The 16,372-nt window shown below is 35.1% G+C and overlaps 2 protein-coding genes and 1 long non-coding RNA gene across 7 annotated transcripts in view; 1 reads left to right on the top strand and 2 right to left on the bottom strand.

The window, feature by feature from the left end:
* The window catches only part of LOC127859046 (uncharacterized), a 19,414-nt gene extending 10,333 nt beyond the window's left edge, over nucleotides 1-9,081 (bottom strand). The window contains exon 1 of the long non-coding RNA XR_008039246.1: nucleotides 8,862-9,081. This is a non-coding gene — a long non-coding RNA (uncharacterized LOC127859046). The remainder of the gene's footprint in view (nucleotides 1-8,861) is intronic.
* LOC127859043 (failed axon connections homolog) overlaps nucleotides 1-16,372 on the bottom strand; it is a 262,441-nt gene that overhangs the window by 107,656 nt on the left and 138,413 nt on the right. The gene's annotated exons all lie outside the window — the stretch shown is intronic.
* Nucleotides 7,163-16,372, top strand: LOC127859041 (uncharacterized). 2 transcript variants are annotated; one of them, XM_052396434.1, is made up of 6 exons: nucleotides 7,163-7,341; nucleotides 9,733-9,843; nucleotides 10,309-10,410; nucleotides 10,896-11,048; nucleotides 13,839-14,001; nucleotides 14,494-16,372. In XM_052396434.1, the coding sequence occupies exons 1-6, from the start codon at nucleotides 7,335-7,337 to the stop codon at nucleotides 14,798-14,800; spliced, it is 843 nt and encodes a 280-aa protein (XP_052252394.1). In that variant the 5' UTR covers nucleotides 7,163-7,334; the 3' UTR covers nucleotides 14,801-16,372. The 2 variants fall into 2 exon arrangements, with proteins under 2 accessions (XP_052252394.1, XP_052252393.1); XM_052396433.1 differs by having other exon boundaries at nucleotides 7,165-7,341; nucleotides 10,896-11,057.

The following is a 16,372-nucleotide window of genomic DNA, read 5'->3' as shown; positions in this document are numbered from 1 at the left end:
GCTGGACACCTTGGAAGGAAGAACTAGAGGTGGCAATGGGGAAAGAAGAAGTAGAAGAGAAGTGGAATGTTACCGCTACCATGGAAAAGGCCATTTTGCACGAGAATGCTTGGTTGACCAGACTAAAAGAGATGTTAAAGAAACAGTGCCCAAGAGCATGAAGAGAAGTGAGAATACTTTAAACTTGCGGCCAAAGGGAGGTCCCAGTAGAAGATGTAGGAGGCCAGCCAAGCGAAACGGTGGATCGCTTGGAAGGGAACGAGGTGGTGAGATTAGAGAGAGAGAAGCAGCTGGCAGATGGGGTCTATGTCAGAGGGATGGTAAATGATATACCCGTAACGTTTACCACAGATACTGGGGCGACAAGGGCAATTGTATTAAAAAGAGTGTTTGAACAATTGCGTCCCGAGAGTCGACCGATGCTTTAAAGTCAGCCTGTCTAATTGGAGCGGGGGTGCTCCCATTAGAGATGCAGGTCAGGCGAGATTGAAGTTGAAGTGTGGTCCAGTAACGATGACTGAAGAGGTAATAGTAGCGGAAATAGAAGACGACGCCTTACTAGGTTATGATATTCTCAGAGAGAAACAGGGTAGGCCAGCAGACATCTTGTTAACCGAGAACAAGATTGTGTTAGATGGGAGCGAAATACCAGTTTTCCAGGTCGGTAGGCCAGGTAGGACAAGGCAAGTAGTCGTGGCGAGTGACATGACGGTGCCAGCTCAAGCTGAATCTGTGGTAAAGGTGTTCGTTGAGCGGTTTGAGACTGATGATAATGACAAACAGGCGGACTTTGTAGTTGAACCAACGCAGCAATTCAAAGAAAAGTATCCGTTACATATGGTGTCAACTTTAGTCAATTTGAACCAATCGCCAGCCTGCACGATCAGGGTACTTAACCCTTTCATGACTGAAGTTCAGCTGAGACAAAATGCAGTGATCGGAAGGGCAGAAAAGATTGAAAGAGTCGTATCCGTGGTATGACAAGAAGAATACATGGACGAGGAAGGCAATTTTTCATCGGTACGAAGAGTCATGACATGTCAGCCGTAAGTATAATTGTATTCAATATAAGTTGAACGTCATCATCATCATTTTAATTTACCTAATCCTCGTCACGAATATTATTAATACAACCAAGAAATATATTATAATTTTTTGCACCATCATCAACAGTTGTGTCGTCCTCTTTACTACATCTATCATACCATACGCATTAACATTATTTCTCTCATTAGCTGCATCACCAGCTATGTTATCGTCTCTATCACCATCGCCAGCTAGAAGCTGGCATCAGCTTTAATGTATTTTTCTGTTATTTATCTATGCAATTTAAGTGATTCATACAAGGTCAATAGTGTTATTTAATAACACTTCGATGATAATTTAATCATTCAGTTCGATATCGACCGTGTTTTTTTTAAATACAAAGGCATTCATGTTTTTAAATATCCAACACTACCTGGATAAGTATCCATGGACTGATTTTATTTTATACGTGAAACACGTTATGTCGTGAAAGGAATTAAACTTAAGCTTTATCTGGTGTTTATAATGTCCACATCACTTTTAATGCAACACACAGCACGCAAAACGCATTTAACAATCGGAGCGTTATTTCTAACAGGTATCTGACGCATTACTTACAAATTTTTATTGCGAAAACAAAAGGGGACATAAATATGTTTAAATGTCTATAATCGTGCTTTGTTGAACAGTCCGATCAACACGTCGTCTACATATAAGACTTTTCAAAGCAGTTTTCGTTAGCCGTTATCAAAAAATAATTGCACGAAAATAGTACCATATTTGTGTCTTTAACGCATCATGTTTGTTTCGGATTGTTTATATTTTAAATAAGGATAATACTCTTTTTCTTTTTGAACAAAACCGTGTTGGACGTCCTTATTTTATGAAAAGCCATTGACATATAATTTAAATAGACTATAATGTATGACAACCAAAGTCCATCGAAAATGTAATCTTTCGCAAATGGAAGATTAATGTGCAGTGAATAGGTGTGATTTGTTTATCATAATCCAATCACACTTCTTATCAGGGTTCCAATTTTGTCCCTTGATAAAACATATTTCACAAAAATTAATAGTGATGATATAACTAGTTTTGGTAGCCTAAATTAGCGATAGTTCATTGGGATCAAGATATAATAAGACATAGCAGTACAACTAAAATGAAATTTTGTTTGTACCTATTTTCATATTTACGGGTATATACGGTTTAAGTAATAAATTATCGTTTTACAGCAATAAAACGAAACGAACTCATGCTTTATCACATACTTCATCAAGATTGATGATCACATATTAAGCAATACAAGTTTACGAATTGCAACACTTAAGTCGGAACACTCGTTTTGATTTACTGCGTTAGTAAAAGCAAGCGAACTTTCAAAGTGTTTTTTGTGTACTTCGTATTACTGTAAATATGTGTTTTTTTTCTCTTTTACTGACTGACTTGTGAATACCTTTCTAATTATGAGAGTGTTTAAAACAATCACAAAATATATTAAGGACTTTGACGCGATGTTATATACCGAAAATACACAATGTGAACCACGTTATTTAAAATTTCATAAATTTGTATAATGTTTAAGTATGAAAGAGGTATAACGTTTGTAGTTTGTAAGGAACAACTTCATATCACACGAATCGAAACCCAAATAGCTTCACTGTTGGACATTAAATAGTTAAGGGGAACGCCTGAGCCGAGTTTGTGTCTAAAGACAGACAGACAGACAAACACACAGAAATAAGCACGGACAGATAGGTGTCCACTGTCATTTTTGTATCCACCTTCCCCTCTTAGCTACGTGTAACACAATAATCCGTTTAACGATGGGAGTATACCAAGCGCTTGTAAATTGTTCAAAAGCGATTATACGATGTATGACAGAAATACGAACTTCAGAATTGAGCGACCCAAATAATTCAGGTTTTTATTTTTTTATTTTAAATATTTCATTAACGGTTTGTGAAAAAAAAGAAGACTTTTACCGTTTGATCATTTATTTAATTCTCGTTTTTTACTAATGCTTTACGAGAAGCGAACATACATTATTTAATGATAGACAGTTTTGCACGCATTCAATACGGCATTAGTTATTGGCTCAACCAGACACACACGTAATTAATTTGTGAAAGAACGTATCGGTTATTGAAATTTCAATGTTTATACTCTTCGTTATCAACGACACATAAGATGCCATTTATCAAAAACAAATTTGATCGTTTTATTATTCATAACCATTAGCACGGTTGATAGTGTATATTATTCACTCCGAAACTGATCTCATATTAACCAAGCATAAAAAGCACTGCCATTGACAGCACATCTTCAAACTCAAAATATTTTTGGGATGATATGCTTGTTTTGTTTTCTTTCGTCTAATGAAGGAACACTTTGATCAGGCACAGAATATCCGAAAGACAAATAGTTTCCTTTTATTGATTAAGATTCTCATAAGCAAGGATAATAATTCACTTAGTTGAATCGCTCTGTATTTCACCTCTGAACAATCCCTGTAAAGGAAATGTGGTTGTATACTCTGTATTGATAATTTGATGTGGCCACACTGCGTTCAGGGTACGATTATCAGTACCTGATGAGGTAAATATGCAGTTGCAATTGTGCAGCCAAAATGCTTTGAGAAAACAGTGCAATTACTTATGGTTAACTACTTAATCGAATGGAAAACCAATTGACGCTGTTATTCAATTATAAATACTGTATTTCAGACCTGTCGCACCAATTAAACTTGCAGATTCTGTAACCTAACCCCAGTAGCTGAGGACACCTCGGATGTTTCTGTTTAGATTATTTGCACCTTAGGTTTTTCGGACTGTGTAAGCTTTTGATCTTTATTTTCTATCGGTTCTATCGGTATACAGAATAGGCCAGCGTTGTTTTCTCCGAGCTATGCATATCACAAAGTCTAGTGCAGTTTGGAAAGTGTCTAATGGGAGGCGGAAAACGACAACGGGCGAGGCATGGTATGGTATTGCGCAAGGGGGGTTAGAGGGTTAGGGTAAGGGTTAGGGTTAGTGTTAGGGGTCGGGTTAGGGTTTGGGTTAGCCTAAACCCAAACCTAACCCTAACCCGACCCCTAACCCTAACCCTTACCCTAACCCTTTTTTGGGGTTATCACCCCTGACCATGCCTCGCCCGTTGTAGTTTTCCGCCTCCCGTGTCTAATACGCTCATGTTGTCAATAACTCTACCGTTGAATATAACTTCAATGGTGACATTTTACCAAATGACTTTTTTTCAGATATAAAGATGAACCCCACATTAGCCTTACAGAAATCTTGTCTACGACCTTTCAAGGGCTCGAAAAACCGTCCTGAGGTTGAATTTGGCGCATGAACATACACACAAGACCAAGAGGAAGCAATATGTATGTATGATACAAACTGGAAAACTCAGTGACAGTTTTCGAATGAAGGTCAATTATCTTGATTTAAATGTTTTGAAGGATGCCAAAAAGAAATCTCGACGGAACGTAAAGTACGAAACGTGTCGTTTGTTATTGTTGACCACTGCGAGGACTAAGATTTATTAGCTAGAGTTACTATAACTATACAATTTATTTACAACTATATTGTGTACGAATGTGTTAAACTCAAAACGACAGCATATTTAGCCCGCAGACTACTCAGCTAGCCTGTTAGTGTTCGTGTTCTAATAAGTATTGACTTGTATTTTGTAAAATTTAAGGCTTTCAACCGTTAATATAGTTCTTGATATAATCAATGGAACATATTTTTGGTAGTAAATTAACTATACTTCATTTAAGTGTGGATATAAACGGTTGTAACATAAGCTTCTTGTAATCTTATACAGCAATATATATATATTAGTCCGCGATAATGGCATAGAACTGTAGGTCGACTGTCGGATCGCAATCGAAAGAGTCGGAACACCTTAGTATTCTGTCGGGACCCTGTTGGGACGCAAGCGAAACATTTTAGGTAATGTAATACAATTATGATTTTCGAGTCAAGACTTTCAGATAATTGTCACGAAATTTGATATTTTCTTATTCGGGACACTGTCGGCTATAGAACGGGACCGCAAATATTAAATGCTTCATCTATAAGATTTATTTATTAAATATATCTATTTAAAATAGCAATTAAGTTGGGTCCTTCTGTTTCACTTCACGATAGGTCGTGGCATACTTATAGTACTGTGTATGACCACTATAAATCATTTTATGTTATATCCTAGTCATCAAGGACAATATATAGCATAAGTTAATGTACATGTACCCATTTGTTATATCGACAAGGCGGACCATTATCGCGGATATTATCTAAGTGTCGCAGGGAAATTAAACATATTTTGCAAAGTTTGCACGCAACGTTTACTGATAACATCTCTTTGATGCAAATACAAAAACATGTTGGTTTGCTCTTAGGGCTAAACATAACAACATGCTTGTGCACCAGACGGCTCTATTCAATGTTTATCTATTATCAGGATGCAATATGGTTATTTGCATTTTTTGCATTATTTTCCGTTTCCGAAAAATACAATGACATGTGCAACCCAAACAAGGTTGAACTTGAATTTACCATGTTCTTTATTGAGTTTATTTTATACGGAATACTGTTAGGGCCATCGTAGTTACACATCAATTCCAGAGAGTGTCAGTGCGATAGTGCAATAGTACGATGGTGACAATGCCATAGTACGATGGCAACAATGCGATAACGCGATAGTACGATGGCGACAATGCGATGGTACGATGGCGATAATGCGACAACGCGATGTACGATGGTGACAAAGCAAAATTCATATCTTACTGTCGCCATTAAGGTAGTGCACGTCTAATGGGCACATATCCAAATATAATCTAATTAATTATTTTCTTAATCAGCATCATTTCACTGAACTACATGCAAATTTGTAGGTAGGCTTTCCATGCTTTTTAAAAAAATATACCGATTTTTTCAAAACCACCCCCACGCTCGGCTTTTGTCCAGTTTATTTTCACCCCTGGGGTATATAAAAGTTCCATAATTCATTCAAATTTCCAAATATGGGCATGCAGTTGGTGTGTACAGATGCTGTAAAGGTGTTTAAAGTTTAAACAAGATGAAATAAGTATTCTTTTACAGACATTTATTTTTTACAAATTTTTATCTATGGAAGAGCACCATGAAATGTAAGTGATTTCAGCCAAGTAAAAATTGGGTCGGTTAAAAACAAAGTGTCATAAAATTCAAAATAGTATCATTTAAGTCATATTTTAAACTTAGTTTTTATAGAAACACTATATACAGCAAAAATACCAAGAACTAGACAGATTTACCGTTTACTTTTTGAAATAAAAATAAAAATGCAACATGCATGGTTCGTATTTTTAACAGTAAATCACCCAATTTCGCCATAACGTTGTTTTAATTTTAATAATGAAAAATGTGCATAAAAATTGCAACATATTTAACAATAAATATAGCTTATATGCCATATTAAATCAAATTACGTTAGAAAATAAATAAAACGCGTCGCAAAAAAGTATACGTCGTCGGCAGGATTCGAACCTGCGCGGGAATATCCCAAAAGATTTCTGGTCTATCGCCTTAACCACTAGGCTACGGCACCTAATAGTAGGCTCTTCAACCTTCGAAGAAATCGCGGGAAATCATTAGAGGTGCACTACCTTAAAGCATCGCATTGTCGCAATCGTACTATCGCATTATCACCATCGTTCTATCGCGTTGTCGTACTGTCGTCATCGTATCATCGCATTGTCGCCATCGTACTATCGCACTGTCGTCATCGTATTATCGCACTGTCGTCATTTTTATGACATTGTCGCATTGTCGCCATCGTACTGTCGCATGGTCGCCATCGTGTTGTCGCAATACCGTCATCGTATTATCGCACTATCGCATTGTTGCATTGTCGCAATTGTACTATCGCACTGTCACCATCGTATGGTCGCAGTGTCGTCATCGTACTATCGCATTGTCGCCACCGTACTATCGAATTGTCGACATCGTACTATCGCGTTGTAGCCATCGTACAATCGCATTGCCGCCATTGTACTATCGCACTATCGCATTGTCGCCCTCTGTATTTTAATTTGTAACCACGATGGCCTAATGGTATTCCGTAATAATATTTAACGGGTGGTTGTGTGTTAGCAACCATGCCATTACATGCGATGGTGTGTAATTTCAAAACGATAAAATGACAATTTTAAAGTGTTTGATTATTTACGTAGATAGTTACAGTCGATAAACACAAAAAGGAAATTAAATATTTTGCATGCGTATTTCACGGATTTATGTCTAATTTTACTTAACAAAATGGAAGGTAAGAAACGTATTTGCATTAATATTGCTTTTTGAAAAACGTTTATGTAGGTTGAAATATTGTTTTATTTTGTTTAATGTGTTTGATTTAAATGAATTGCTATTAGCTAAATGTTTGTTTACTTTTGTTATTTTTATTGTTTCTTGACTAAAAGTAGTGTGATCACTTCATTCAAAATTGAATTAAAGAATATTTATTAACACAAATGCGGGAGGGCTTAATTATTGTTTAACATTTAACATATAATGCATTTGTTATGTGCATAAATTATTCATATTTCAGTAAAATACACGTCTTCTTGTCGATATATTAAATAGTTTGTTCCGACTTTTCGATGTAAATAATCATTTGAAACGTTGCAACAACTGATATCGAAGGAACTTGTTCACAGTTTGTTAAAATTATGATTTTCATAATAATTGTCACAATTTCAAAAAACTATGTAGACGTTATTTTTAAACAAGCGAAATTAAACCCCTTACCAAGACAAATGTCAGATATAATGGTTAATTAATAGACTATCAATATACACAAACGGTCGAATAATATCGCGTTTCAAACGTTTTTCCCCGATTTTTGGGAAAATTTAAGTACAACAATAGTTTATGTTTCACCAATATATGGGCAGTGATTTGTGAAAAGGAGTTTAAATGCATGTGCGCAAAGTGTGTCCTAGATTGGCATGTGAAGTCCGTATTGGCTTATCAGGGACGCCACTTTCCGCGTGTATGATATTTTTCGTTTAAAGAAAGTCTCTTCTTAGCTAAATTTAATGTTTATGCGCAAAGGCTAATCTGGGACGACACAGTACGCACATGCATTAAACCCCCTTTGTACAGAGCACGGCTCAGATATTTAAGCCTGAGTGGCGCAGAGGTAACAGAGAAGTTCTGACAGTGCAGTTGTTGGTACACGCGCTTCTCACCAAGGCGACCCGGGTTGAATCCCTAGTCCCAGCGCATATGAGCATGGTTGGAGCTCATTATAACGGCCAGAATGGATTTCCTACGGGTACTTACTTTCCCCCACACAGCCAAGACCACGTCGACATTAAATATCTTTAAGTAAAAGCCAGTTAGCTGTAAATTGCAGCTTATTCAAAATATCACCAGAACATAATTGAGTCTGGTAAATGAGTCAGAACATTATTGAGTCTGGTAAATGAGTAAGGGAGGAATGCTGAGACACGCTCCGGGTCCTAACATAATGGAGTCTCAAGCGCTGAAAGACCTCATACACTTTTAAACACAAACGCACATCGCAATTATAAGGGATACGCATTTGCTTTCAGAGGTCACGGGTTCGAATGCAATAGTGTAAACTTCATTTCTTACTATTCACATTATGTTAGACGGTTAAAACATTGTATATTTGTTAGGTTGAATATTCCATGATAATTTTTAAATACGAAATTCTGCGAAAAGGTTCCTTTAAGGATAGTGTCGTTTGTCTATAATAATGCATTTAAGTTCTTATTTTATTTATTTGAACAATTGTATTCAAATAATTATGGTACATACCTCCTTTAAAAATATTCGCCCTTAAATCATCTGTATAAATTATTATCAACTTGCCATCCCAATGTGTGTATGTCCATAAATTGCACTGTTGATTGCATGCACCTTTACATCCTGATTTGCATGTACATGAGTATGATAAAGGCTGACCTCTGTATTTGATCTCGATTCTATATGTCTAATAAAGTTCTTGCATCTCATTCGTGTTTTGCTTGTTTGTATCCACATCATATATGTGTGATTTATTTTTGGACTTTGTTCAGTTGAGGCACGATTTTCATCAGAATCGATAAGAATGTGCATTCAAATTGATAATTCTACACTTTGTTACAAGGAAGTGCACACATACATTCCGCTTCAAACTTTATCTCTATGCGCATCATATTGGAGGGAGAAAAGTAATCCACATAATTTATTCTCATATGCGAACACATTTTGTTTCATAACTACCTTAATATTAAAATGCAAAATGCACACGTGTACAAATATACGATACGTATAATGTCAAGGTAAAAAGAAGCCACACTGATTTAAAAATAATGCTAAAAATATGTTTTTCCTCAGTATAGATCAAAACTATTTGTTTGCGTGTAAGCTATAACGAGTTTTTGCATAAAGAACTTACTTCTTCTTTTCTTCTATTGATGAAATTCGAAACATATAAAGCAAGAATATTGCAGAGAAATGATTTCTAAAATTGAATCTCCTGATCTAACTGATTAAAAATAACAAATGTCATATAAAATATCACGAAACAAAATGTCCGACACAATTAACGACTTTAATTGCGATACGAGTAGTCTACAAGCAACATTCATGCATGCATTTATAGAAACTATGCATGATATTTGACCGTATTCCCTATTATTATCAGATTTTGACGACAACGATATCCGGAAGATCAACCCGTCGATGGAAGACGGATGTGTACCTACTCTTAACACTCCTGTCGACACCGGACCGGAAAAGATCCCCGGGATAATATGTAAAGATTTAAAAAAATAAGCTTGCCCCCTTTCGATAATTTCCATAACCCGTCATCAACAATAAAAGTGGTCGGAGAACACTTCTAACTTCACTTCATATAATTCACATTAGACGTCAAGTGCAATTCGGCGTGTATTATTCAACAACATTATAGTCCCACATAACACGTACGTCAGCTATGTCTCAGACACCATTTCCACATAAATTATGCATAATGAAATAGGCGACATTGGTTATAATATAAAGGCATAGTGATGATTCGATTTAAATATGCAACCCGTTGCGTGAATGTCTATATTTCTTTACACGACATTGTAGTTCATGTGAAATTTAGTTGCATTGGGAGGCAATGAACTTTGAACTTAAGTGCGAGTCATACATGCTATTGCTGCTGTTGTAGATCCAGAAGTTTATACATGTATTGTTTTTGCTGTTTAAACTGCTGTTTACCCGGCAATTTCAGACGATGTTGATTATAATAATGAGCTGCCACCTGAGCTGCCAATCAGATCCACTCCCACAATGAAACCTGATTCACCGGAACACAAAGATTCGACAAATAAAGGCAAGCTACATGGCGATCAAGCATATAAGGATCTGATACATTCAGATTTGAAACATAAACGTTCGCAAAGTATATGATGTTTCTAGATGTTTTTACCTTGATAATTTTTATAACGATATGTTTACTACCAGCTGGATAGATATATATTTTTCTTATATAAAATTTTCTTCAAACGCTTCTTTGTGATGGATACTTTGCCTGGTAAAATTTATTGTATTTATTGTATTTGATGTACACATGTTTTCAACAAAACCATGAACGTTTCTCGCTAAGTATTTTGGAAAATAAAAACAACGTGAATATGGCTGACTACACTTTACGCGAGGATCGAAAGATCCTTGTAACAAACAGGCACACATTCATTACAAGATTCTCTCTTATGATATCTAACAGGGATTTTCTTCATTTGTTATCAGCTGCCCCACCAAAGTACTTTGCTATATGTTTTACATAAGTGTCTCACATCAATTTATTCTCAATTTCAGCAAAAATGGATTACAAACCCGCGCATGCTAAGAAACATGCAAATCCACTTGCAGTGAGGACGCCTCTGGCGCTTGATGTAGATTTCAGCGATGAGAAAATTCCGGCACTTCCTGCTCGCAGGCGTCTGTCGCAGCCGACCATTATGCCTTTTGGTAAACAAGGTGTGATATCCAAAACGGTTATCATTTAGATATAGTTGAGACTGAAATAATTTGAATTCACCTACACAACTCTTTTGTGTATTTTGCATGCATTTTGCAATTAAGTTAAACGCCACAATTGCCAGAGTTGTATTTATATTTAAAGCTTATGCCTTATGTGTTCATGTTTAAATAAACCTATAAATGTAAGTTGTTATGGCATGCTATAGCAGCATGTGCACGGCATATTGCCATTTTAGGCAATAAAGTAAATCCATTAAAAGATGCTTCGTCCTTTTAAAGGTTAATATTTCGAATAAGGATGCGAAAATACTAACTCTCAACTTATTCGTTTCCCTTATATTTGGTGGTTGGGAAAGCTTTTCGCTATAACATAGTATTTCCCACGTACGTGTTTGTTAATAAATTGTCATAACGTTTGACGCGTGGATTAAAAACACATTACCAAGTTTTGCCGACACGCATTTAACGCATAATGCGATACTTTCCATCTATTTGAACTTTTTAAAGATATCCATTATACAAGTTTGATTTAATGAAATAAACGATTCTAACGTTTTGCTGTTAAATTTTAATTCTTATCAATAGCTAAGGCCAATCACATATCATGTTTTGTGAAAATTGCTTTGCCAGATTCAATTTGTTCGTGGAATGCCTGGCACGAGATGACTTGCGAATTGTTCACACATTTCGGCCTGCTACTATATGTTGAAAAGTAAAACATTGACATCAAGTATTGTTATCTAGTATTTACCCAGCTTTTCACTTTATCTGACCTTTGTAAGCGTCCGATGAAATTAGAATGAAATAACCCGCCAGTAGGCCAGATACTTTTCGAAATAGAAAACTTGCTATCTACATAGTTATCACATTTACATGTATTGGTGATTCAAATGACTTTTATTTTTTGAGTTATAGGGTATTAACAGGGATAGTACAGTGTGCTTTGCAAGGATTTTAAGTTGTTGTTCTGCATGAAACAATTTTATATCTAAATTGTATATCTAATGAAAAACCTTAAGGGATAGAACAGTTTTACGCTAAATTCTCGACATCAATACAGTTTGTGAGCCCGTTTATACTTAGAAGATTGTCAGCTCCAGAGCGTTTGTACTTACAGGCTATGTTCTCAATTAAGTAACTATTGCAGTGTTCTTTTTGTGAACTAGTATATTATAGATCATAAACATTATTGTTTCCCGCTATCATGATTATTCGTTTTTACCAATATATTTACTTGTTTTCGAGAGCTTTAAACAAGTAAAAGTATACAGTTTTAAACAAGCCTTCGTTCGAGTAGTAGAATCGACCTCTTTTCAATGCATTGCATTCCAGCCCGTAAGGTATCAGGGTCTGTTAGCGGCCAGTGAAAGGATCGTTATATAATAAAAACGCTATCGCGTTAACTACGTGAACTTGAATTTTAGCTCGACTAGAAATATCATTATATTAAAATAAAAAAAATATAATTATGGTATGTAAATAATAGATTCTTAATTTGGTTTCAACAATAACGTGATATATATTATTTTTGGTTAATTGAACAAGAAATACTCCACCATATTGACCAATTTATAAAGCATGCGCGCAATGATTCCCGATACTATTAATACTAGAATCAGATAACAATGTCCGGCAAACCGCTATATCAGGTCTGTTCAAACAACGCGCGTTAATAATGTACGCATAATTCGGATGTGGCCGGTTGACTTATATGCTTTCCTTTTATGCCCATTCTTATTTTGATTCTATGTTCTGTATTTCTATAGTAATATGATCATAAATATCTTATTTTGAGAAATAAGCCACGAAATATGGCCTTACAACTGTAATCGATTTGAAAGTGATGCAGCTAATAACTGCGCATAAAAATACATTCTCAATCTTTGATCTCATTGATATAACTTTTTTTCTTAACCAACACATACCACAATCAGCGTTTCGTTTATTTAACGTTTTGTTTATTGGAAAAAACGGCAAAAGCATTGCCTTGGGCCATTTACAAAAATTATAAAGATTATGGCCAAGACACACAGACAAGTATCATATATATACACACAGTCATTCATACATAAACCCGCATATTATATGACTATTTTTATAATATATACATCAAATAAGTATATTCAGAGTTCACACAACAAACAATGCATCACGTAAAATCATAGCATTATGAAAATATTTAGCAACGCTTCTGATTTTTCGTTTAGACCTAGATGACATGAAATTAACAAACATATTCATAGACGGTCAGGAAGTATTTACTAGGTATTTTTTATAATGTCAGTAAAAGCAGCACAACATAACAAGAAATGGTATTCAGATTCAATAGTGTTTAATGAACATAAACTCCACGCTACTGCGATCTACATTTCTTTATCTACCCGTTTCAATTTCTAGATTATGAGAGCTCAGACGTACATATAGTCTTGTAAGGGATATTCTTTAATTTTTCATGTGATACAAGTCTAAATAGTCCCCATATTCAAAAGTACTTTTAAATTTACAGTAGTAAGATAACTTAGGCATATTTGATATGGATTCTAAACATGTTTGTTGGAATTGGTCACGGATCCGTTGTTTCCAATCAACGCCGTATATCTTTTTTGAAAATATTTCTTGTTTAATATAACACCCACTGAACATATAAACACCAGTTAGTTGTATGTCTTTTATGCAGATACGTCATGTAAGTTAAAAGTCGCAACCATCATGTAATTGAATTTGTTGTCTTCTGTATATTGCACAATTTTATGCGCCATATTTGTACAACTTTTTCAGCGTCGGAAGCGTATGTCAACACGTCAGTTGGCCAGGTCGCAGTTCGTCCTTTTACGTGGAAGTATGCGGATCCGACCGAAAATGACGTTAATGTTAACGCCAATACAAACGAATCCGTTGGTACAGAAGAATGCATGTTGCCGGTGGCCCATGATGACTTAACGTATGTTGTACGATTACTGAATATTGGACTGTTTAACCGTTTGTGATCGACGATGTTTAAGATGATCTTTCAAATAGCATTATCTTAATTTTAAAGAAACATAATTATGATAACAACAACAGTAAGTATATGAATGCTATTTTTTGCTGCTGCGGCTGCTGGTGTGGATAACAAATAATAATAACAAGAAGAAGCAGACGATGATGCTGAAGAGAATGTTGATGATGCTGCTGCTGATGATGATGATGATGGTGGTGATGTTGATGATGCTGCTGCTGCTGATGATGATGGTGATGGTGATGATGATGATGATGATGATGATGATGATGATGATGATGATGATGATGATGATGATGATGATGATGATGATGATGAGGATGATGATGATGATGATGTTTATGGTGGTGATAGTTTGACGATTCTGATGAAGAAGATTCTTTAGCTGTAAGTGAGAATAATAAGGATAATTTTGTTCTTTCTCAAATTTTTAAGATCTGTCGCGAATGGAAAAACAAACGATAGAAGAATAATTTCCAATAATGATGGTGACATAAATAAAGATCAAAATATAAAATCTATCAACATCGAGAGAATGGAGGACCTGACAATAAATGAAATTGGCGACATTTTAAGGCTTTTAAAGCTTGAAGAATACGTAGAAATTTTCAAAGAGAATCATGTGGATGGAGCCATCTTGACAAGTCTCGAACGTGATGATTTGGTGAATGAGTTGGGGATGAAGAAACTTCCGGCAACGAGACTTTTTATGTACATGACTGCAAGCCACATCTCGAAGTGATGCCGTACATAGCCCTCTCGAAAAAATGCGTTAAACATTGTGTGAACTGCAAATATTTATGAGTGTTTACTTTGATCGTTTTGGCTTCGGGTAATCTTAATGAGAATTCACTTGTAGCATGAACTATTACACACGAGTATGTATATTTATAAACAATTATTGTAGCAAATGGCATATTGGTTTCATAAAATTTAAATCAATATCCGTCTAATTGCGTAAACTATTCAAAGCGCGTGTTAATCTTTGTTTTTAATCACGTTTTCCTTCGCGAATATCGTTTGAACTTGATTGGATTGCATTCATTTGTCGTCCACGAACTGAAATTTCACTTGTGTTACGCTCTTAACGAAATTCAATGTGAAGTAAATATCGAATTTCATTTCGTTTATGGCATGCTTAGTAAATATCGACTTTTATTTCGTTAATAGGATGCTTAGTAAATATCGACTTTTATTTCGTTAATAGGATGCTTTGATTTGTGTAAGATGTAATCCTTGTTTTTCGATTAGCGACATGTTCTTAATATATAGATATTATCTGCGTGTTTAACCATTGATACCACACAAACACTATTGTTTATGTATGCGGACCCAATAACATTGTGTATACGCCTGATCTATTACATTTTGGAAGATGGTCTTCCTATTTATTGCTTAAACCAAAAAACGTTTGGCGCCATCAGCTATTAGCACGGTTCCATTCAGGGATAATAAATGTTTCATTTTAATTTTGATAAGCTTAATAAATCAAGCCACGTGCTTGATTACTTAAAATCTCGGATACGTTGGTTAAGTTCAAGTTTGCTTTTGATTGTATTGAGTACCCTGACGAACCTGCACCATTCTTATACATGTTTATTTAATGTATCAATTGTAGCTCTTGCTTGTTGTTTATTTCCCTTAATGAATTGTTACATATAGCGATACATAATGAAATGATAACACCTACCGTTCAGTATTTGCGACATTACACACAATCATGTGACCAAATAATAAACTAAAACCAGCAAAATAACTGCTCATTAAGTATAGGTTTTCCTTGAGACTATTTGAAACGTATATATAATACAATCTACAATTATTATTTGTATGTCACTTGTGTAATGTGTCCAGTACTCCCAGAAATAGTATCATAAAGATGATATTGTAACTATGTATGATTTATATGAACACATTAAATATTATTGAGTTTAGTGAATATTTGTAAGAAAAACAGGTAACTAATTCATATTTAAAAATTCGTCATGTAAAACTTCACGACTTTCAATCATATACATATGTACATATCACAGAGGTATTCATGCTGAATAATATACTTAAGGTGTATATGTTCTCATTTGTAAAATGTGCTGCATATCAAGTGGTAAGAGGTATAGCATAAATAAATACAATCTATAAGTTATGTTCACACGTATAAACAACATAATAAATAAATGAGGCAAACATGACCGTGCGTTAATCGATGTTTAATGCTTTATAATTACTACGTCTGTTCTACATTTTATATTCTATGTACGTGATCTAGCTGTTATAGCAGAATTTCACGGAAATAAGCATAAACATAAAAAAGATA

This window comes from Dreissena polymorpha, chromosome 14 (genome assembly GCF_020536995.1).
Source record: "Dreissena polymorpha isolate Duluth1 chromosome 14, UMN_Dpol_1.0, whole genome shotgun sequence".
Lineage (NCBI taxonomy): Eukaryota > Metazoa > Mollusca > Bivalvia > Myida > Dreissenidae > Dreissena > Dreissena polymorpha.
Note: the sequence above shows the minus strand (reverse complement) of the source record. Positions and strands in the feature narration are given on the sequence as shown.